Source organism: Sander lucioperca, chromosome 9 (genome assembly GCF_008315115.2).
Source record: "Sander lucioperca isolate FBNREF2018 chromosome 9, SLUC_FBN_1.2, whole genome shotgun sequence".
Lineage (NCBI taxonomy): Eukaryota > Metazoa > Chordata > Actinopteri > Perciformes > Percidae > Sander > Sander lucioperca.
Genome location: NC_050181.1, coordinates 1922034 through 1946629, shown reverse-complemented (window position 1 = coordinate 1946629; position 24596 = coordinate 1922034). Strand labels below are relative to the sequence as shown.

The 24596-nt window shown below is 43.6% G+C and overlaps 1 protein-coding gene and 1 long non-coding RNA gene across 2 annotated transcripts in view; one reads left to right on the top strand and one right to left on the bottom strand.

The window, feature by feature from the left end:
* Positions 1 to 24596, top strand: part of zswim5 (zinc finger, SWIM-type containing 5) — a 69028-nt gene that overhangs the window by 28801 nt on the left and 15631 nt on the right. The window contains exons 2-5 of the mRNA XM_031288143.2: positions 19011 to 19198; positions 19496 to 19664; positions 21251 to 21399; positions 22970 to 23120. Of these exons, the coding sequence (XP_031144003.1) occupies positions 19011 to 19198; positions 19496 to 19664; positions 21251 to 21399; positions 22970 to 23120 (657 nt within the window). The remainder of the gene's footprint in view (positions 1 to 19010; positions 19199 to 19495; positions 19665 to 21250; positions 21400 to 22969; positions 23121 to 24596) is intronic.
* On the bottom strand, positions 562 to 24541 carry LOC116042038. The gene is made up of 3 exons (XR_004103097.1): positions 24345 to 24541; positions 8702 to 8706; positions 562 to 572 (listed from the first exon to the last, which is right to left on the bottom strand). It is a non-coding gene; the product is annotated as an uncharacterized LOC116042038 (long non-coding RNA).

Here is a 24596-nt window from a genome sequence, read left to right as displayed (position 1 = left end):
GTCCAGTGGGAAATGGGCTTACCTGAGAGCAAGCTTGTTAGCTCAACCGGTAACAGGACAAGTTCATACGGTTTACTCAAAAAAGATATTTGTACCATTGGCTCTTGTCTCATAACTATTTCAAATCATTTCCTTTATTATAACTGAGGATGTTATATAATAGTGAAAGGTTACACACAGCTAATAAGCAACCATTCCTCCATTTCTCTGGCTCTGTTTCCTTAAAGGTTGTCACTGTCACGATGGCTTGCTATTGTTTAACAGCGCAAATTTGCGCTACAAAGTTTAGCCATGTTAAACTTGATGCGAAAAATGTTTGGATTTATTATTTCCCAACAAGTAAATCCACTGATTGTGGCGACTCCATTGGAATTGATTGACTTTGCCTAAAAATGTACCATTTGAATGCTGGTATGACCAGACCCTTTTTGAAGTCAGGAGTGAGTATTATGCAGATAAGTTGTGTATCAATTTTTGTTGCACATAACAAGGGGTATTTATTGAAAAGAAACTGGTTCTATGTTAATGTGATAGACAGGCAGATCTTAACTGTCATGTCATATTTTGAAATCCTTTAACTGTATTTAAATGCTTTGGCAGCACTGTTTGTGCCAATAACACAGACCGACTTGACTGACTTGAAGTGCAGTGGCAGAAAGAGAATGTCTCAAAAGGAGTTGATTGGCTGGTTCTCCTCCTGTGGTGACCCATGAGAGGATATGTTTAAAGTGTCTCTTCATGAATATTCATAAACAAAGTCCAACCTCTCAGCCCCCCTTTACCCTCACACCTCCTGCTGCCTCATGTGTCCAAAGCTGTTTTTAAATCTACATAATTTGGGTTGAAGTGCCTTTCAAATGGCCTTCCCTGTTCTGACACTTTCCTGGAAACAAGGGAGAGACACACTTATTAATCAGGCTCATTGTGTGTAGGACAGTGTGTGTGATGGAGACAGACAAACAGAGATAGATGGCTGCAGAGGAAAACCCAATGTATAAAAGAGACAGGAGATGGAATAAGAGAGACTTGGTGAGGAAGAGAAGGAAAGTACCAGAGGGAGTATGTGAGTGAGAGAGAACCAAACAAAATGGGATGAGGGAGAGTCATGCTGCATTCATTGTGGCTTATAAAAGCAAAACCAGTTGGCATAGTGAGATGTTGGTCAACCGCAAAACTAAACTGCCACAGTGGTTTTGAAAAACAAGATGTTCAGCTATTTCATTTACATTCAATAAAAGCATTCTCAATCATGCCTAACTGTTGCCAGAGGGACAGTTTAAGTGCTTTACCTGCACTGGAATAGGTGACAACGATAGCAGGATATATAGTGCCGTAGAATTTATCTTCTATCACACACTTTTTGCCATTCAACCTTGCCAGAGTGCGATCAGAGTTGCCTGAGCCAGTTACAAACCACTAACATTGCCATTGCCAAGTACTCAACACTGGCATAATGTGAATGTACCATCTGGCATTAAATGAGTCTCCACTATGCACTATTTCTGCTTCTTTTGCAGCCCAATCAATAGAAACATGTTAATGCCAGAAACAAAAAGATCTCGATGATGGTCATCCAACAGCTCCACTGGAAGCCTCCAGAGGATCTGAATTTACCCCCATCAGACATTCACCAACAGTAACGAATTAAATGAGGTGCATGAAAGTCAGATAGAAATCGTGTCCAATCAAATCAAACTGTGTTATCATGGCGCATTTGAACGTGGAGACCCAGGGGCGAAACACAATAATCGCTCAAACAGGGATAGCAGTGCACACTTTTAAACAATTTCTCCTTAAAGGCATTTATAGAGTCACACTTGTTTACACATACTTGTACTAAAAGTGACTGAAGTACTTGTATAAATAATGAAAAAAGAGACCTTGAGAGAGAAGTTCAAATCTTGCATATTTTCTCACCTTCACACACCAGGCTTGTCCCTGCGTGTTGGCATGATTGTCGAATTATGGGTTCTGAAAAGTTCCAAAAAATGGTGGACGCAGCCCACCCCCAGTCCTCATGTCGAAAAAGTGTGAGGGGATGGGGTTTTAGATGCTGTTAGACGATCCAACAATCACTGACCCCTTAAACAATGAAGGACCCAGAATGGAACCCTGAGGGACCCCACATTACAGGTTATCAAAAGAAAAGTCACCAAGGTTGAAAACTTAAAAGGATGGCAGAGAGGCACATAGTCTTTTATGTTTGTGTTTTTAAAGTCTTTTAGGAGGTGTCTCGCACCAACTACGTCAATGAGACTACTTTTTTTTAAAGTACTTAAATTCAAGTTTTGTTATCATTCATGTTTACTCTCAGGTAATTTACTATACAGCTTTACTGTCCACATTTAATCTAGGGAGAGACTTCCCGTTCTGAGTAACTGGCTTTATTACTCACATTTTTAACTAAATGTAATGATCATTAACAAGCAGCTCAAGACCCCCAAAAAAGAAACAAACCTCCTTGAGCAGTAATGGATAAAGAAAATGGTCTTTTGAATGGCAAGTTCAGTTTCAAAGCTCTTTCAGATCGTTCTCTGAACAAGACCAAAATTATTTTTTATACTGTCAATGTGAATTTCCACCGGAGTACGTTGAGTCTGAAATACCACTTGAGCATTAAAAACTTTTAAAAAATATCCCTTTTAAAGTACATTTAGTACAGATAAAAAATGTGATTAATTTGCGATTAATCACAAAGAGTTCACTATGGACAATCATGCGATTAATCATGGTTAAATATATGAATCGATTGACAGCCTACAGTTGGATGTGTGTGTATCTATGTGTATATGTATGTATATATATATATATATATATATATATATATATATATATATATATATATATATATATATACACACACACACATACTGTATATACAACTGTAGCCCTAGGGTTGTAGTTACTAGCCCTTCATTGTCTACACAGATGGGATTGTGAGGCTTGCATCACTGTTTGTCCAATCTTAAGCCGTCCCTGCACTGTGTGAATCCAGGCTATTGTGATGGGATGTGATGTGTGTGTGAGTTTGTGTGTGGTGCCGTACTGAGCCGGGGCAACGAGTGCAGCCCAATCCCTCCTATCTGTCCTATATTACCAACTCGGTGATAAATGACTGAGAGCCTCATAATGAAGAAAGCAGAGGACAGTAAGGAAAATACATCCAGAAAAAAATGGTTTATTTTAAAGTGCATTAAAGATGAGCGGAGAGGGAGAAGGGGGAAAAAGAGCAATTGAATGACTGAATAGAGTAAGTAAGAGAATGGTCTGCTTGGCATTGTGTGTCCCCTAGTGCATGTCGTAAAGGTCCATCTCCCTCTCTCTCACCCCAGCCGTGTGTGTGAGACTGAATGAATGTCTAGCGATTGGAAACCTTTTCTTTTGTAAACTCAAGTCTCTGCCAGAGAGCATTGTGGTGCATTGTTTACCAGCCTCTCGTCCTTTGTTCTGCCTCTGTGTGTGTGTGTGTGTGTGTGCATGTGCACGCATCATGTGTGTCCTTGTGTGACAGTTGACATTATCAGATGATTGCTCCCACGACTCGTCACTGTGTGTGTGCATGCATACGCATGCCCATGTGTGGTTTTGTACATGACAGCTGACATTATTGGATTGCTACTATTGTGTGTGTGTCCATGTGCGGCTGCTTGTGTGTGTGTGTGTGTGTGTGTGTGTGTGTGTGTGTGTGTGTGTGTTTGTGTGTGTGACAGTTGACATTATTGGATGATTGTGTGTGTGCCCGCACTTGATTATTTTCCATTCAAACGTGGGCTGTGGTTTGACAATAAGATGCTCTAATGTGTTTAAATCAGAATTGCAGTGTTGCCTGTGAGAGTTGCCCAAAACCTAACCTTGTGTGTCACTTTTTCATACAACATTTTGTTGATTGAGCTAAAACTTTTGTCGACGTTTTGTCATACTGCAGATCAATGCGTTTTAGCTTTGCAGTTGCCATTTTTGTTGATGTGGTTAATGTGGTTGTTTCGCCCCATTTCAAAACTAAGGTGGCTGTCCTGAAAACATTATATTTCTACTCAACTAATCCCCAGAGTCAATCTGTGAATCAACCAGGGTTGGAGACGGAAATTGATTCTTACATGCATCTCTTTGGAGATTATGTCTCGATGCAGAAAAATCAGTAATCTTTCCCTTAACATGCTGCCACCACCACCGCTGTTGAGCTCTCATTGCATTATGATGTGGAGCTTTTAAGATAGCTTCTAATGAACCTGAGATTGCAGATCCCCCGTGCACATTCAAGGCAGTGATACACTTCAAATAAAACATTCCATTGACGATGGCATCACCCAAATTTGTCGATTAGCTGAATGAGACAAAAACAGACTGTTAAGGCGAGTCCTCTCCACAGTGTCAGGCAGCTTCCCACACTGCGGTCAATTAACCGCCACTCGCATCTCCGTGTTCAAACCAGCAGCTTCTTAAGTTGGAGACACAGGCAGAGCAGATGGAATAATGTCGCTCGCAAAGTAGTTTGGAAAATCTGGAAAGTTTTTACAAATTAATTCGTGCAGCCAAACTCAACTCAACTCATATGCAAACTTTAATTGTAGTAGAGATCCCCAAGTTTCCAAAAATACCAAATCTGGCATGTATTATTTTTCCAGTTGATGGAATCAACTGGTCAATGAGTTTAAAGCCTTATCAGACGGTAAAACACTGTACAGGATTTTACAACTCTTGACAGTCATGGATCATTTTATGTCCCATCATGACAATTGTAGGATAAAGATAGAACACAGCATTCACGTTACAAAGTAATCTGTCAGAAATGTGCGCTTGTAGTGAGAGTTGAGCCAGTTTCAGCTTTTTTTCCCTGCGCAACCCTGAAATTCTAGTTTGAACACGGCCTTACAGTAAATCAAGCTTGTGTTACAGTCTGCCTGCAGTGACAGATTCTCTCATCTGACATAAAAAAATGAACCTCCATTGGAGAATAAAGCTCACTTTGTTGAGCTTGATCCCAGCTTTAGACGGCCGATTCAAGTCCAGTCATATGCTATAGGGTGTTTGTGAACAGAGCTTGCGTCACTCGCAGCCTTTTTGAGATTGTTGATCTTTTCCCTTTCTACTCAGTTATATTGCATTTTCCTGATATGGTGAGTTGAGTTTATGATATTATACTCTCTTTTGTCTTTTCATGTTCATTTCAACTAATTGGTTTATCATGTATGTTTGCCTATGCAGGAAAACCACACCCCCTTTATCTGTCCTCCCCCTCCAGTAGTTGCTCTCCTTCCTCTCCCCTGGCTTCCTCCACAAGGCCTCCTGGCTGCTGCCTGCCTGCCAGCCGCCTCTCACCCATTGTGGGCTAACAATGGCAGGCGAGGACCCAGCCTCAAGGCCTACAGCCTGGGTCTTAGATGGGGTGTCGGGGTGGGTGGTGCTTGGTGAGGAGGGGTGTGCTTGCCCGTGAAAGGCTGACTCTATGGGGGCAGCCAGTAGGGGAGGGAAGCTGAAGTGGAAGCCAAGAAAAAGCAGGTCACGCCCAGATTAAAATTCAATGTATGCCCCACGTACGACCTACGTCAGCAAGCTGGCCTTGTTACACGGTGTGTTGTGTGTGTGTGCACACAGGGGGTGCCGGCAGTGGGGATTCTTGGGATTTCCATGTTGCCTTGCTGGCTTGCCAGTTAACATGGTGAAGGGGAGGAAGGCAAAGCTAGAAATTAGGGAGACAGGACTAAAGACTATATGAGGGAATGAGGAGAAATGTGTGTGTGTGTGGATAGGAAAAAAGAGGAGGTAGTAATCAGAGTGTCTGGCCCTCTTCATTGCTTTACTTCAGCTGCTTTGAGCTCAGCACACCTTCAGGGTGTGTTTTTTTGGGGGGGTCTTCTTAATGGGGCAGCAGTAGCGTCATAATGCATGCAAGACAAAGCTGATTTGGTGATGCATGCCTTCTTTGTGTTGGTGTTGCATTGGGGCTCTGTAATACACACACACGCACGCACACACACACAAAATCCAATCACCTCTGTTTTGGGCCCCATCCCCATATGGTGGCTTGGCTGGATGAGAGCTTGATGAAGTCAACCAGAAGCCCCCCACCCCTCTGTGATTGTGAGTGTGTGCACGCAAATCTGTGATTGGTTTTCAGCATGCGTGTGTGCGTGCACGCGAGAGAGGGGGGCATGTGTGGATCGTCAGCTTGTATTGTATTGGCTTGCAAGCTGTTTTCATTATTCATGTTTCATGCATGATTGTGCAAGGCGAGCAGTGATCATCTCTGTAGGGGTGGAGGCTAATCAGGGGGTGGAAAGGTTTCTAAACTCAGACATGCAGACGGTCCAACGAAACCACAAATGTCTTGACCTTTGCATTAGACAAAATATTTCCCAGAAAGAAGAAAATATCTTGTGGAAGCGAAACCAAAACATCACATGAATCTACAGACAGTATTTATTTCCAGATTTGCAGAGTGCCAGCAGGGATTTAGTCCATGTCTGAAATCTCTGCTTCTTGTGTTTGATATCAGCAATCTTCATGTCCCTGGGTACGCTGAGAATCCAAACTGAGATCTAAAATGAACTGAGGTTATTGGCTTTTAAATGAGTTGCAAATCAGAAAGTATTTTTGCAGCTTTGTTTGTCAGAAATAAGGCTGAAGCACACCAGCTTACGCCATGAAATATTGTTGACATACTGTACTTTGGCCACTTTCAGTCACTGCAAAACGTCAAAAAGTTGCTTAATTATTCATACTGTGTATTTTTTGCTAATTTGATGTGCCCCTGCAGCATATCTGTCTTCAGGTGCTCCATGAGTGTGTCATCTGCTTGACAAGCTTAGGTCAATATTCACTTGTGAAAATGTCTGTGAAGTTACTTTTGTCTTCAGTCTTCAGTCCTTGATTTTGCAGCTTTCATCAGATGCCTTGCTTTCAGCTGTACAGTAAACAAACCACTGATTAATAAAGCTGGATTTGTATTTCAAATGTTCAGCTTTGTGCTCAATTGTGTATGTGCACAAACTACAAATGCTCGGCTTTGTGCCTCCTTCCTCTCAGTGTGTGTGTGTGTGTGTGTGTGTATACACAAACGGCGTCGAAACAAGCCTTTTCTTTCCTTTATGTTTTTCTTGCTACCTCGCCATTCCTAGTGTTGTGTCCGCCAACTCAGAATGGAGCCATTTTGTCTCCTTCAGTTCCTGAAATGAAATATAAGCCTCTTAAATGCATACTTATCTTGCCCTGCAGACTGCGCTTGAAGAACAAACACACATGTCTGCATGCACACACACACACACACACACACACACACACACACACACACACACACACACTTACTAAAGAGGCATTGTGATGCCAGGCCGTTGTTGTTCTTAAGACGGCGGCTGCATGCATGTGGCAGATGGTTGTTCCTTTGCTTTGCATGCTGCCATATTAAACAAAAACCATGGCTAAGGCCACGGCTGGTTTAGGAAAAGGGCAAAGTGCGAGAGAGACCAAGAAAGAAGAGACAAAAGAGCAGCAGAGGGAGAGACGGAGACAACAGACTTGGCAAACATAGTCACAAGCAGGAAATCCATGTGTGTAAATGTGCATATGTGTGTGTGTAACTACATTAACATTGCATGCATTGCTTACACAGATGCATACACACACATCCTGCTAAATTGAGACACAAAGATAACCAGAATAGACACATACATTCCAGATGAATGGTTTGCTGCAGGGAATGATCTATACATGAAACAGATATCATGTGTTGTGTGTGTGTATGGATGGTTACACTAAGTGAAAAATAAACAGTGTTGCATGTGTAAATGTGTGTGCATGTCTTTGGTAAGCTTGTGTATTGGTAATTGGAGGGTAAATCCAGACCGGTAACCTTTTTACAGCTGCCGTCTCCTTTTATATACTTACATGTTGGTGTGTGCCCTGTTAGTGTGTGTGTGTGTGTGTCATATTATGGTTGTCTCTTCAACAGGAAAAGTAGTGATACACTGACATTTGAGGGTCATTTTCACTTTATCATCTGCACTCGTCACACTTTTAGTCCCAGTTAAGCTTCTAGCTCTGACAGTAGCAATGAAGTTCATCTCCATTAAAGTCTGACAAAAAATATATTAAAATATTTAGTGTTGAAGTGGAAATGAAGTATGTTTTGGACACTCGGGTGAAGAGAGGGGCAAAGCTGTCAACCGATCACCATCTGGTGGTGAGTTGGGTCAGAGGGTGGGGGAAGACTCTGGACAGACCTGGTAAGCCCAAACGGGTAGTGCGGGTAAATTGGGAACGTCTGGAGGAGGCCCCTGTCCGACAGACTTTCAACTCACACCTCCGGTGGAGCTTTTCGTGCATCCCTGTGGAGGCTGGGGGCATTGAACCCGAGTGGACAATGTTCAAAGTTTCCATTGCTGAAGCTGCGGCGAGGAGCTGTGGTCTTAGGGTCTTAGGTGCCTCAAGGGGCGGTAACCCACGAACACCGTGGTGGACACCGGTGGTCAGGGAAGCCGTCCGACTGAAGAAGGAGTCTTTCCGGGATATGTTATCCCAGAGGACTCCGGAGGCAGTGGCAAGGTACCGAAGGGCCCGAAGGGCTGCAGCCTCTGCCGTGAAAGAGGCAAAGCAAGGACTTTCGGTCGGCACCAAGGTGCTTCTGGAAAACCGTTCGCCACCTCAGGAGGGGGAAGCGGGGAACCATCCAAGCTGTGTACAGTAAGGATGGGACGCTGTTGACCTCAACTGAGGAGGTAATAGGGCGGTGGAAGGAGCACTTTGAGGAACTCCTAAATCCGACTAATACGCCCTCTATGGTAGAGGCAGAGCTGGAGGATGATGGGGGATTGTCGTCAATTTCCCTGGTGGAAGTTGCTGAGGTAGTTAAACAACTCCACAGTGGCAAAGCCCCAGGGATTGATGAGATCCGTCCAGAAATGCTTAAAGCTCTGGGTGTGGAGGGGTTGTCTTGGTTGACACGCCTCTTCAAAATTGCGTGGAAGTCTGGGACGGTGCCTAAGGAGTGGCAGACCGGGGTGGTGGTTCCCCTTTTCAAAAAGGGGGACCAGAGGGTGTGTGCCAATTATAGGGGTATCACACTTCTCAGCCTCCCTGGTAAAGTCTTCTCCAAGGTGCTGGAAAGGAGGGTTCGGTCGATAGTCGAACCTCAGGTTGAAGAGGAACAATGCGGATTCCGTCCTGGTCGTGGAACAACGGACCAGATCTTTACTCTCGCAAGGATCCTGGAGGGAGCCTGGGAGTATGCCCAACCGGTCTACATGTCCCCCGGGAGATACTGTGGGAGGTGCTGCGGGAGTATGGGGTGAGGGGGTCCCTTCTCAGGGCCATCCAATCTCTGTACAACCAAAGCGAGAGCTGTGTCCGGGTTCTCGGCAGTAAGTCAGACTCGTTTCAGGTGAGAGTTGGCCTCCGCCAGGGCTGCGCTTTGTCACCAATCCTGTTTGTAGTATTTATGGACAGGATATCGAGGCGTAGTCGGGGTGGAGAGGGGTTGCAGTTCGGTGGGCTGGGGATCTCATCGCTGCTTTTTGCAGATGATGTGGTCCTGATGGCATCATCGGCCTGTGACCTTCAACACTCACTGGATCGGTTCGCAGCCGAGTGTGAAGCGGCTGGGATGAGGATCAGCACCTCTAAATCGGAGGCCATGGTTCTCAGCAGGAAACCGATGGAGTGCCTTCTCCAGGTAGGGAATGAGTCCTTACCCCAAGTGAAGGAGTTCAAGTACCTTGGAGTCTTGTTCGCGAGTGAGGGAACAATGGAGCGGGAGATTGGTCGAAGAATCGGCGCAGCGGGTGCGGTATTACATTCAATTTATCGCACCGTTGTGACGAAAAGAGAGCTGAGCCAGAAGGCAAAGCTCTCGATCTACCGTCAGTTTTCGTTCCTACCCTCACCTATGGTCATGAAGGTTGGGTCATGACCGAAAGAACGAGATCCAGGGTACAAGCGGCCGAAATGGGTTTCCTCAGGAGGGTGGCTGGTGTCTCCCTTAGAGATAGGGTGAGAAGCTCAGTCATCCGTGAGGAGCTCGGAGTAGAGCCGCTGCTCCTTCGCGTCGAAAGGAGCCAGTTGAGGTGGTTCGGGCATCTGGTAAGGATGCCCCCTGGGCGCCTCCCTAGGGAGGTGTTCCAGGCACGTCCAGCTGGGAGGAGGCCTCGGGGAAGACCCAGGACTAGGTGGAGGGATTATATCTCTAACCTGGCCTGGGAACGCCTTGGGATCCCCCAGTCGGAGCTGGTTAATGTGGCTCGGGAAAGGGAAGTTTGGGGTCCCCTGCTGGAGCTGCTACCCCCGCGACCCGAGACCGGATAAGCGGACGAAGATGGATGGATGGAAGTGGAAATGACGGAATACAGCTGCCAACAACAGTTTAAGATGATACACATACAAAGTCTTGCAGTGTTTAGCTTAGTTGTATGGTTTTATGCCTGTGCTATGGTAACATCAAGCTTATGAAAACTGCTAAGGTAACCAATTCTCATGACATGTCCAATGTAAAGGCCTTTAAACACCTCAGCTATTTGCATAGATTGATTATTGTTAATGATACAGGTGCATGCATTTGTTGATGATAAAAAAAGTGCACAGCAACTGTCATTTCTTGCTAATTAGCTTCCCTAACAGTGAAACCTAGTTTGTTGGCTACAATCAAGCATGTATTTGTAAAATGAAAATTTGTTCCCCCAATATTTCTAATGTCATTAAACCATTCCAAAAGCTAAAAGAAAGTTAATTGCGCCCCCCCCCCCGCCCCAATATTCAGTGTTAAACCGACTCCAAAATACATATTTGAAATCACCATTACATAACTTGCGACCGGACTTGTGCATACAAGATAATGCCAAGTCTTAACAACAATAAAGAAAAGTCAGAACTGGATGTCCAAGTTTTCTAGCAGGCAGTAAAAGTAGGCGTTATCACCTGCAGGGGATTGACATGAGTATGTCTCCGAGTGTTTGCAGCTTGATAAATTGCTTCTGCTCGTCTCTTTGTAAATGTGGCCAGACAAGGCCGCAGCACAATAATGCCTCTACATTGCAAACAACGGGTCGGAACAAAAAACACGGCCTTCTTATCTCTAATTTAGCCTTGGGTGAACAGACATTACACACAGTGGAGAACCAGCTTCTGTGTCACACACACACACACACACACACACACACACACACTCTTACACATATATACCAAGGGCCTTTAACTCTACTTCACCCCAACCCAGCTTCAGCTTTGTATTCCACATAGCGTATTTCTTGTGTTTGTATGCTAGCATTTCTGCTCTTGGGTTTTTGGTCCTGTATTCTCCTGCCGAGCCGAAATAGCATTTATCGCTTTTCTCATCACCAAGTAACCTTAATTCTAGTGCCGCACACGCTCACAATGGCATGAATCGACTTAAGTGACTCTCCATTAACAGCTGAATGTAGGCCTATGCAAGTCTTGAATTGGACCACTTTGGCTTTCAGGTTGTACAGCTTGCTTTCAGATTAGACGGATGAAGTTCTTGATTAAATTTCAGAAGGCATTATGCAAATGATGCCATCCATCCATCCGTCCATTCATCCATCCATGTCAAAGTCAGAGTAAACTTTATTATTCTGCAAGGGGAAACTTGTGGTCTCACACGTCTCCTCAAAAGGGGTGTGTGTGTGAGTGTGTGTGTGTGTGTGTGTGTGTGAGTGTGTGTGTTTGTGTGAAAAACAGGACTTTACAACGCCCTTATATGTTCTTCCTCATTCTGATGATTTTGATCGATCTTTGTTCGTCTCTTTAACGAGCATTTAGCTGAACACGATCTTCCTTTCAGAGTAATCTGGTTTACGTCAAGTGTTACCTTCCCTCCCTCTGAATTTCTTCTCTCCTCTTCCTCCCTTTCTCTTTTTTTATGTTGGCGGTTGCTCAATCAGGTTGGGAACTTGGGGCCAACACGTCAGCATTTTGATGATTTCCACCCGTGTCAGCTCTATTAGATCTGCAGTTTCTCCCTTTCCCCGTGGTTTTTGCAGTGACACATCAGCTGAAAGGGACTTGATTAAACCCGTCTCTCCCATCTTTTTCTCTTTCTCTCCCCTCGTACTTGTCTTCCCAGTCTCTCCTCCCCTGTCGCAACAGAATGGAGCAAATCAGGGAATCAATTCAATGTAATCATGACAAATGAGTCCCGACGGTTAGCAAGTATTTTTTTTTTGTGCGTGTGTTTGGGACAGGGCTGCTGGGAAATCACAAATGAATCAATCAGCTGTTATCGCATCAGCAAACACTGTAGAAGGGAGGGATGGAAGGACGGATGGATGGATGGATGATGGATGGAAATATGGATGGATAGGCAGAGGGGAGGAGAAGATTCAGTGTTGTGTGTGTGTGTGTGTGTGTGTGTGTGTGTGTGTGTGTGTGTGTGCGTGTGCGCATATGCACGTCTGTTGTGCAGAGATAGATGGCTGATTGAATACAGGGCCATGTGGGTGTCTGTGAATGAGAGCAAGCAGGGGGGTGCTGTAAACCTTGGAGCTGTCAGAACAGATGGGAGATGGGAAGGGCTGCAGGCTGGGAGGCATGTGTTGGCTGCTGGACGACGATGAATCCTGCAGTAGGCCACTTTTGGAAAGGGGCAGTGAGATTAGAGGAGAAAAAAGGTGGTAGTGGGCTTTGTTCCACTGGATGCATTTCTGCTAAAGACGCAGTAAATTGAAACGTGTCATCGACGTTGAGAAGCGTTCAGAGACAGAGTCAGTCTGTGGGGGGCTGAGGAGGATGAGCCCGTGCATTTGACAAGGGAAGTGTTTAGGTTTGTTGCTGCTGTGTAATGGCGACCTCAAACTTAAGTCAAACATGAATTGCTTAAAACATATCTTGGGTATTTCTGCACTGCAATTTCTTGTTACTTATCGGCCGACATATGTGCCGATATATCTGTTATTAAGCTATTATTACATTTTACTGGGCAGCGCTGGTAAAAACCACATAAAAGGGAAAGCAATCACTGTGTTTTGCTCTTTTTTTTGTCAGTTCTGGTCAACACAGACTAATCACCACTACGCACTGTATCTGACGTCACTGACTGTGTCTTGGTTAATAGACTTATTTTATGAGATTTAACTTAAAAACAAATGCAGCTCTCTTTTCTGTTGCAGCCCCATTTAATGATTTAGACTAACAATATCACACAAGTTAGCCTGCCATTGTAGGTTCATGGTTGTGTCGACACCCCCACTGTATTGGTTGGGTAGTACAGGTCAAGAAGGTGAGTGTTTGTAGCTGGCAAATTAACATGGATGGAGATTGAGAGCAATGAAATGCAAAGCTTTAATAAATGAGTGGGGAAATATAATGAATGCACAGGATTCTTGCGGGGCACGAGGGGTCAGTGAGTTCAGTGAGTGTTACTGATGTAAATCATATGCTTTGGTTGTCACAGTAACCAGATCTCGAGACACTTGAACACCTGGGAGATTTTTGGAGCAACTTGTTCTACTATCATCATCAAAACACCAAACGAGGGAACATCTTTTGGAGAAAAAAAACGTGATCTAAAGGCTTGTGGTGGACCAACATCTAGATACTTGATGTTGTTTTTTTCTTTGATTTGCTACCCATATATATTGCTTTACCAAACTGGGAATGCAGTGATCTCATGTGGGCGGCAGTATGAAAGAGTGGCTTTTGGCGTGTGTGTGTGTGTGTGTGTGTGTGTGTGTGTGTGTGTGTGTGTGTGTGTGTGTGTGTGTGTGTGCGCGCACAGTGGGATAAGTAGATGAATGGAATCAAAGATCTCTTCCTCAACTGTGTTTGTCTGTCTGTCTGTCTGTCTGTCTGTCTGTCTGTCTGTGGGGCCTGTGGTGAGGATTTGGTTGAATATGACTATGGTTTATGGGGGTGTGTGTGTGTGTGTGTATATACATGCACACTTTGGCTCATTGCCTGACTCCATCTCCCCAGCTGATTAGGGGTTAATGGCCTATGAGCGTGGGGAGCTCTCTGCCTCCTGATTGGCTGCCTGGATAGTGTGGGCGGAGTTGCGATCGAGTGACAGATGGCGTACAACAGGGAGGGAGGGAAGCAGGGAGGAGTGTGTATCTGTGTGTGTGTGTGTGTGTGTGTGTGTGTGTGTGTATATTTATATCGGAGCAGAGGAGGGGGGTCCTCTAATTACAATAGCGAGATGTACAATGGTGGTCGTCTTTTCTCCTCTTTTTATTGTCTCTTCACAGTTTTTGTGGTTTTCTCCCACACATCGATACAACTGATTTCACTTGCTTACGCATCCATAGATAGACATTATACGTTGTCAAGTTCTACCCACATGCATTCTCATATATTTAGATTGAAATGAAAATAATCCAAATTAACACAGCCCTATATGTCGCTCTTAATGATGTGCATCACGCACAATGAAAGTGCCGTTGTTAATAACCACAAATGACAAACACATACTCTCTTCAGCATGAAATATAGGTTTTTAGGGCAAGTGTGCATACCTGCATCAAAACAGACTTAAAGACATACACAGGGCCATGTGATTTTTCCCCAAGGATTAGACCATATCATTGTACTTGGCAGCACTCCCAGTTTACACACATCACACTAATTCACCTTCGTTGGAAATTCATTGGTTTTACCAGACCAGTCCAACAGCACGAAGTGTGTGTGTGTGTGTGTGTGTGTGTGTGTGTGTGTGTGTGTGTGTGTGTGTGTGTGTGTGTGTGTGTGTGTGTGTGTGTGTGTGTGTGTGTGTGTGTGTGGACTGTCTGATGCAGGGACATGTGACATTGCATCCCCATCTGCTGAAGACACACTGTCTCCATCAGCCTTTACACACACACAGAAGCACTCAGAAGTATGTGAGAGCTGCAGGAGTAAAATAACAGGTACAGTTTTACCCAGAGCATTTGAGTATTGAATCCCCAAGCTTTGGGACTAGATACAAGTTTGATGAAAGGGAGAATGAAATAGTTCCTCAGTGTTCTGTCTTTGGTCCCCTAGACGCACACATTGGTTGGTGTAATGTCAAGTATCCTTTTGGCTTTCAAATTATCAGTCAGTACACATTCATCCTGTCAGTTTTAATACTGATTGTTTGCTGTAGCTTTATATTCATCAGACAGATATGAGAGTGGTATCGATCTTCTCATCTTTTTATCCAGAAAGCAAAAAAGTGTATTTCCCAAAATGTCAAACTATTCCATTAACATTGAACAAACGAGCAAATCACAAGAGACCTAAAAGGTGTTGTTATGAAGCCAGACATCAAGTCTTTAACTTTAAGTCTTTCTTTTACCTAATATGTTAGGAACGGCCATGTTGTGTGGGCAAATACTTGACCGAGGAGGTATAAATGCCAACAAAATGCTAACTTACGGATAATTAAACCCAGCTTTGTCGCGGGTTTTATGTGTGAAACTGGAAAGCAATAGAGCGGAGGGTTGCCAGACAGACGGACTGTGAACTGTGCCATTTTAGACTTGATTGAAAGTGAAAAGAGCAGTGGTGTCACCATCACATTCATCCCTGTGGTCTGAGCAACAATAGACTTTACCCTAATAGGCACAGACGGACAGGAAAGGGGAGCGGGGGGGCTACGTCTGAAGCCAAGACAGAAAGAGAAAGCAGCACACTAAGCTGTGGGAATGTCTTTATACCTAATATCTGCAATCAAAACTTTTTTCTAGATTCTAGACTGGATTTTCGGAGACAAGTCTAGCGATGACTGACAATACATTATTTAGACAGCTTGGAGGGAAGATAGCTCTCAAATGTTCCGCTGATGCTTTTAAGAAATGCTCTCCCAAGATTTTTGTCTGATCCTTTTTCTCCATGCTGGGATGATTTCAGCAGGAAGATCAAATTTGGACTCCCTTGCACTAAGCTGTGGTTAGTGCAAATTGGCTCTATGGGTATATCCATTATAAAGCCTTTTTTTTTGTTGGCATTTCTGATATTACCAATGCGCTGTGAGACACAAAGATTGGTTTGACAGGCGGACTCAGTGGGATGGAGAGATTACAATTTAGGGGGACTCTTTATGTCTATCACTGGCAGATGCATCAGGCTCTCTCTTTCTCTGTCCTTCTGCAGTCTGTTCTCTCTCAGTGTTACTCATCCTTCCTGTCATAGTTTGTGTTGGTCAGTCATGTCCTTTTGGAAATCGGTTAGTTGTCTGTGTGGTGCTCAATATGTTGATGCGCAGGTATGTGAGCAGGTCTTTGGGCTGCTCAGTATGTTAGTGAATTGATGTGTTGGTGGGCATAAAGCCAGCTGTACCAGTTTTTGTAAGTGTGTCGGTCAGTATCTCACTTGGTGGTATACATTTGGCTTTGATGGTTACTGGGTCAGATGGTGTGTGGGCTATGTTAGTCTCTTGGTTGGTAGTTCAGATAGATTAGCTGCGTGCAAACCAAAAATAACACTGCATTACAAAAAGCGCAGGGGGCTACTTTGGCAAAGTATGTGTTTCACAGGTACCAGTGAGAAAATAAAATGGGATCCAGTCATAACACCGAGGCATTGCACAGCAGTTTATACCCCTAAGATATCCAGAGTTGAGGTATCTGAATCAGTATTTGGAAAGAAAAAGTGGGATCGGTGCATCTCTACTTTACATTCATCAACGTATTATTCAAACTGGAATTCCTGGATCATATTTTTTCTCCTATACCTGTAGCACAGCAGCACCAACAGCAGCAAGGCGCTGCTATTTATATATTTATATATTTTTTGTCCAAACTCAGTCTTAGTTGTTGTGTCTGCAGGTCGGGGATTTGGTGATTGTATGTTGACAGTCCGGGACGTAGGATGAGATGTCGATCTGAACAGCGGGCGGCTATTATGCTGGTGGGAAGTGTTGAGCTGACAAGTTCGGTCTTGGTTCAGAACGTACTTTGGTCAGCAACCAGTTGGTGTGACAACGCCGCGCATCAATCCCTCATGTGGTCGCATGTAGTTTCCTCCCTTATTCTTCTGGTGCTCTTCATCTTCCTTTGTCATAGTGAAAGCAGTTTTCAGTTGATAGGATCTCAGCGTGTGTGTCTTTATGTGTGTATCTATCTGCATCCGCGTTTGTGTGCTCACAACATTTGGTTTGGAAAGCCTATTGTGGGATTTTGCCAGGAAGATGGCTTAACACGCTTATTAGGCTGGTCTACCATGTTGGCCCATACCCCAGAATTTAATTTTTGTGTGTATGTGTGTTTGCATTGGTGTTTGAGCTTTAGACCTGTACCTTTTTTCCAGCCCATGCCCAGAATAGCCATATCATTGCTTTCTTGTTAGCTTGCCCTGCCTCCTCCCCCCCCCCCCCCCCTCTCTCTCTCTCTCCTGTTTTTTGTAACTTGAAAGCAGCAGTGGGGTTGCTATGGTTTGGCGAGATACAGTAATCCAATGTGTACACACACACGCACACCTCACCTCATAAATAATTGACCTGTCACAGTGAGACGACAGGACAGACCAGATACACTCTCCCCTCCTCTTTTCTCTGTTCTCCTCTCACATTTCTCCTCCTATCTCGTCCCCTTTATCCTCTGTTTCCTGACTTGCCATTCTTTTACTCATAGAATTATTTTTGTTCCACCTCTACCTTTCCGTCTTTTCAGTTCTTCTCTCGTCACATTATTTCCTTCAGTGTCTGGGCTATGCAGGATCCCTGCAGTTGATGGCATTGCAATGAAAGGCTATCATTAGTTTTTTATGCTTTCATTTATTTAGTAAAAGTTTAAGTGAATTGAATCAAAATGTGCATAAACAAACATTATACAACTAGGACTGCACTACTTTATTAATATGGCAATCAAGTAAGAATAGAATTGTATGTATAAACAAATGTGTCTAATTGTGATGAGTTTACCACAAACTTATTGTTTGTCAATTTTTTTTCATTGAGCTTGAGGAACTTATTAGACATCTTTTATTTGATGTCAGTCTGACAGTTTTTAAAGGACATCAGACTGCTGCTGGTTCCTGACTTTACAATTACATTACATTGTGTGTCATCAGCATAGCAGTGGGGCCCTAGGATAGAGCCTTGAGGTACTCCACAGTTGAATATTTTTTTCTTCTCTTGCGTTCATCATATTTGTATCTAGACCAACATTTGATGTTGCCTGGTGTTAGACCTTATTTTTGACACTCTTTAAAAAGGCCACAATGGCTTTTCTGACTGCAAAGACTACAGCTGTTGGACTGCTGATGCGTTAGAGGAAATAACAAGCCAGTGGTCAATGTTCAAAATCCATCCAGCCAATTCAACATGCCAAATCAGCCAAACAGCTGCTTGTTGGCCAGCGAGAGCCAATGATGCCTGACATACCGCTAAAAGTACAAGCAATGGTTTCCCTAAGATGCTCAACACCTAAGCTTAGCTTAGTTTGTGAAGGCGCTAAAGAAAGCGGAGTTCACCTCTACAGGCTAATACCCTTGCTATCCTCTGTGTGTGTGTGTGTGTGTGTGTGTGTGTGTGTGTGTGTGTGTGTGTGTGTGTGTGTGTGCGCGCGCATGTGCAGAAAATGATCACACCCTAGCAACCCTCTTTTCACTGCACACACACAAATGCATAGAGACATAAGGAGAGAGAGGCAGCCAGAGTATCCGATGGCACAGTGTCCTGCTGGAGACATCTCATTAAGATGTGTGTTTTGTACTGAAAGTTCATTCTGTATGTTTGTAGAGGCTCAGATTACCACAAATGCTTCTTTTCTCCTTGCAGTCGGGCACACCAGACCCAGATAGAATCCAACACAAAGGAAACGGGATTGTGATGATGTCAAACAACTTTAACTTTAGGGAACCTGGGAAAACGATGTGCAACGTGTGTGCTGCTGTGTCTCTGATGTTAGCTTTCGCAAATGTACTGTAGTTTTAAAAACGATGAAAACCTGATGTTTCCATTAATGTGGCAGTTACCTGTCACTGTTCTCATCATACACGCATTAAAACGTCAGTCCGGATAGTTAAACGTGCTTTTAACAGAACATGTGTTTTTTTTTTTCCGTCACTGAATGCTCACTCATCCTCCCTTCTTCCCCGTGTCGTTGCAGGGTTTCACCTCAGTGGCACAGTAACTGAGCCCGCCACATCATCAGAGCCGGAGGTCACCCACAAAGTGGCCATCAGCTTCGACCGATGCAAGATCACCTCCGTCACCTGTGGTTGCGGGAACAGAGACATTTTCTATTGCGCCCACGTGGTGGCGCTCTCTCTTTACCGCATTCGCAAGCCTGAACAGGTAATCACCACAGTGTACAAAATACATCTACGTCAATGAGAAGTCTCACAGATGTCATTCACATACTGCTGGAATCAGTGACACTGAAAAAGTCACAGACCAACTCACAATGACTCACTTGTGTGTGTGTGTGTGTGTGTGTGTGTGTGTGTGTGTGTGTGTGTGTGTGTGTGTATGTGTATGTGTATGTGTATGTGTATGTGTATGTGTGTGTATGTGTGTGTATGTGTGTGTATGTGTGTGTATGTGTGTGTATGTGTATGTGTATGTGTGTGTGTGTGTGTGTGTGTGTTAAAGGTGAAGCTGCGGTTGCCCATCTCAGAGACGTTGTTCCAGATGAACAGAGATCAGCTGCAGAAGCTGGTCCAGTACCTGATCACAGCCCACCACACTGAGGTGCTGCCCACTGCTCAGAAACTTGCCGACGAGATCCTCTCCTCCAACTCTGAGATCAACCAGGTCCATGGTGAGAGGGGCAACCTTTGTGGCAAACCTTTAGCTCACGTTGGATTAACGTAGAAATGCAGGATATTGTTATATTTAGAGCAACATTCACATCTCACTTAACCACCAAATCCACCTAGAACCGATGTTTAATGTCATAAATGCAATGCAGTCAATAGGAGAGCACAGCTCGTCTCTTAATCGTTGAAAAGTTAGCTCTGTTGAGGTGCAGTCCCTTCCTCCTGCAGTGATATCTTCACAGCAACAGGACAGACTTAAAAGCTTACAGACTTAAAACATGCCGCATGCTAGCCTACAGGCTGTCATACGTCAGAGCCCTGATTACTCGTGCGAAGCAGCAAGGCAGGCTACAAATATGTCGTTTGATTCCTTAGTTCCCTCTCTCCAGTGACTACCTCCTTCCAGTGGCAGGAGTATGTTGAAGAAGGCATAATGATGAAATGAATGCAGGAGAAGGTAGAGAGAAATGTGTGCAAAGGAAAAGGGACACTAAGAGGAAAAGCACTCACATGGCACTCTGCGAGACGGAAAAGAGAGGAAAGATGAAAGGACCGGAGAACGTAGTGAGATGAAAAAGAAGAGGAGAACCACAACAGAGCTGCATCAGGGAAACGGCAAACTAGACACATCCTTTCACCAAACAAAACTCTCTTTCTGTTGCTTTATTTCATCCTGCTCGCTAAATGTTGACATTCTCCAGCTCTCCTGTCCAGGAAGACCCGCGCTGTGTTTCCTGTCTGTGTTTGACAAGGGGGATCATGGGGGTTGAAGTTCAGTCGATCCAGGAGCAAGGCGTTCTTTGATGGGGGGAATGTTGCTGTTTGCTCTTGCGTACTCCGAGCCAGTTGGAAACACATCTCTGGGCTTTCCTCAGCTCGCTTCCTGCTAGATCAAAGCAGCATTCCCCTTTCTGAGCATATTCACATTTCCCCGTAGCGTTACTCAGACACGCGCACACACACACACACACACACACACACACACACACACACACACACACACACACTGTGCCGAACAGAAGAAAAATAAAGTTGGCCTTATATTCCCTCTGTGCACTATTAGCATAAAGCAAGCCGCTTTTCTCAAGTGTGACGTAGGTGCACTGTAAGTTAAATGTAAAACAAATAGGTATGAGAGCAGTATCAGTGTAACAATTCAGCAGATATTTACATTCATTTAAAATGACTTTTTGCTTTTAGGATTGGATTGCTAACTATCCATAAGTTCTGAGGACATCTTGAATGACATGTTAGGATGGAGATAAGGGAAAAGGTGTTTGTGTGGCTGTCTGAAAGTAAACTCCATTTACCATGGTCACCTTATGTTTATTTTTTTTGTTCGAGTGCGAATTGAGAACAGGAAGGAATGGAGTGACTGAGTGAATACACAGACTTTACTCTGTTTACACCAGCTTTGATGTGGAGAGAAGGATGTTAATGTTTGGTTGAAAGTGTGCTTCTCTGTACAGTTTTGTTCAGTTTTTCATGCAATTGTGTTCTTTTCTGTCTGGATATGTTTCTGTCATTGTAGCACTGTGGGTTCCTGCCATTTAATGTGTGCATATGTGCAATGTGTTTGTATTCCCAGGTGCTCCGGACCCGACTGCAGGCGCCAGCATCGACGATGACAACTGCTGGCATCTGGACGAGGATCAAGTCCGGGAGCAAGTGAAACAGTTTCTGTCACAGGGAGGATATTATGGTTCTGGGAAGCAACTCAACTCCATGTTCGCCAAGGTATACATCACCACTTCCTTCTGCTCCATTATGTGGCTGGGACTTAATGTATTGATTCACATTATCATAACCATCATTAAGACATCAATAAGTAAAATCTGTGTTTATTTGTCATCCCTACATACATGGTTTGCTCAGCAGCAGCCTACCCCAAAGCACCAGTGACCAATTACAAATTGCACTAAAATATATATGTATTATACTTTGTTTATATGATAAGTATGAATCTCCACTAGTGAAAACAATCAAAGTTAAATAATTCTTGAACTCAATAGGATATTGTTTTGAGGAGATTCTTTTTTACATTTCTTGTTACACATTTAAATTGGAACAAGAAATGTGGTATGCTCCAACGAGGTTTCAACATTTCTTAAAGGGGTACTCCAGTGATTTAGTATTGCACCTCCATACAGTTGGGAAAAAAAATGGTCAAAATGGATGCAGTGCTGATATATCCTGACTTATAGTGCCTGGTATGGGTCAAGCTCAATCCTACATTTCCCATAATGCAACTCAGTGTCTGTTGTCTTTCACGAGACTATATACCAGCCCGATAAATTCAAACCCTACACCTCCAGTTCGTAACACAGGCTTTCTGTAAAAATAAATAAATATAAATGGATATCTCATATATCTGTATATCATTTAGTCAGAATTTTTTACTTACTTGGTTCTGTCAAAGAATGCAATGATTCACAGACATTTAAATTGAAACGCGCTTCCCCCCAGTGTCCGTTCAACTTCTTGTCTCCGTGTAAAAGTATGGTTTCCCACTGGGAAAATGGCGCAAAGAAACAGGGCACCCACAGGTCCTGAGAACACCTTGAGATTTTATTAACTGTATTATTCAAACTCAATGCCAGGTCTTGAATATGGTTGAATGTAGTTTTGCAAATCCTCTTAAGTCAATGTAGAGGATTCATAAAAGTACTTTTCTTTTGAGTAAAAAAAAAAAAAAAACCTTAACACAGACCTATATGCTGAGAACTCTGAACTCTGAACGCTCTCTTTTATGTAGTAGAGTTTGACGATTTTATAACATCTTGAATGTGACCTCGTGTTGAACCTTAAGTTTACTCAGTGATGTGTGTTGCCAGAAATCATGCTTTATCTTTTCTATTCACTCTGATTTCAAATATGATTTTCACATGTATCATTAAGCTAGCTGTTTCCACCGTTAACCGTCTTTGTGCTAAGCTAAGCTAAGCCATCCGCCCCCTTGACTCTAGCTCTATACTAAACAGACATAAATGAGAGTGGTATCTTTCTTCTCATTTAACTTCCGGCAACAAAGCAAATAAGCATATTTTCCAAAATGTCACACTATTGCTTAAACAACAGTTGTAGTCTCAGTCTGTGCCTGACAAGTATGTTAACCTGACCTGCATTTTTAATCTCTAGAGGTTGGGTCTTGAGTGCATTTTGGATACAATTACACATCCATTCAAAGTGTTTCTTTCTCTCCTGAAATACATTCTGATGAGCAAGGATGCGCATCAATATCAGATTGAAGAAGGTCAAAGTCTTATGCATTACAGTGAGTAAGCCTGCATTCTCCGGGTCTTTCCAGGTGAGGGAGATGCTAAGAATGCGAGACTCCAACGGTGCCCGAATGCTGACGCTCATAACGGAACAGTTCATGGCAGACCCACGGCTGTCACTATGGAGACAGCAGGGCACGGGCATGACGGACAAGTGCCGGCAGCTCTGGGATGAGCTAGGTAAGAACCGTCAGAGACATGTCCCTCAGAAACACACAATCAAATATGACTTATTTGTTTATGAGTTGGCCAATCAGTTTGCTCACATCTCTGCAGGGTAAATCCAGACAGCTAGCTAGATTATCTGTCCAATCTGAGTTTTCCGTTGCACGACTAAAACAACCTTTGATTGTACACAATCCATCAAAACAAGTTCCTTGCCGAGGCTATTTTGCAGAGGCACCGTGGCTCCGCCTGGCGCTTAGCACCGCCCAAGAAGATTGTGATGGGTTTAAAGTGCTCATATTATACTTTTTGGCTTTTTCCCTTTCCTTTATTGTGTTATATTGCTTTTTTGTGCACGTTTAGGATTACAAAGTGAAAAAGCCCAAAGTCCACCCCAAAGGGACTTACCATCTCCAACAGAAAACACTGTTCACAAACTGCTCCAAACAGCTCTGTTGTAGTCCAGCCTTTACTTCCGTGATGAACGTGCGTCACTTTGTAACACACGTTATAATGCTTGCCTAGCTGCTAGCATGGCATGCCCTCAGACTCTGCTTCTGACTGGGTAGTAGTAAGGCTGCTTGATTATGGGAAAAAATATAATCACGATTATTTCGGTCAATATTGAAATCACGATAATTTAACACGATTACTCGTTGACTTCTGGAAAGATGTTGCAATTATTGAACTTAAAAAACAGTGGAAAAAGTTAAATAAATCAACAGTAAAAAAAAACACATACAACTGTGAACTTTGCCTTAATACTTTTCCTATTGAAACTTTATTTTTTCATTCAGAACACAAGAGAAAATAAGAGTTTACTTGCAAAACGTAATGAGCTAAATAATTGTTTTTCTCAATTATTCTGTTTTTGTGATCATTGGGAGCTGAAATCATAATCACGATTCAGTTTTGATTCGTTGCACAGCCCTAGCTAGTAGTCCTTACCTAGGTACTGCGCATGTGCGACTCCCAACAAAGATGGGATAGAAGCGCGATGCCTCACTCTGTAGCTAAAACAGAGAGCTCAACACACAGGGTGAAAAGAGGAGCTGCAGCAATGTGCAGTACAACAAAAATATGGTATTTTTTGAAAAATGATATAACCTCTTAATACAATTATGAACCTGAAAGTGAGCATAATATGAGCACTTTAAAGAAATGCCCAGTTCAGACCAAGGATTTGCGACAAGACGAAACCGTTTTACAACGTCGCAGGGAAAAGCTGCAGTTCTGAACCGGCCCATCTCAGCTCGACTCCAGCCAGCTGATGGTTTCGCTGCGCCTCAGCTGTTCAAGTCGCAGAGCCTGGTTTTAGAACGTAAGGGACGTCACCTGTTTTAACAGATAGAGAAGTCAGCTGGTAAAGTCAGCTATAAACTATAGAAATAAAAGGATCCATAATCCATTTTATTTTTATGTTACAAACAGCTGGTTGAAATGGCAGAGTTTTAGACGGAGTCTCAACGACCGCCTGAAAGCACGGTAACG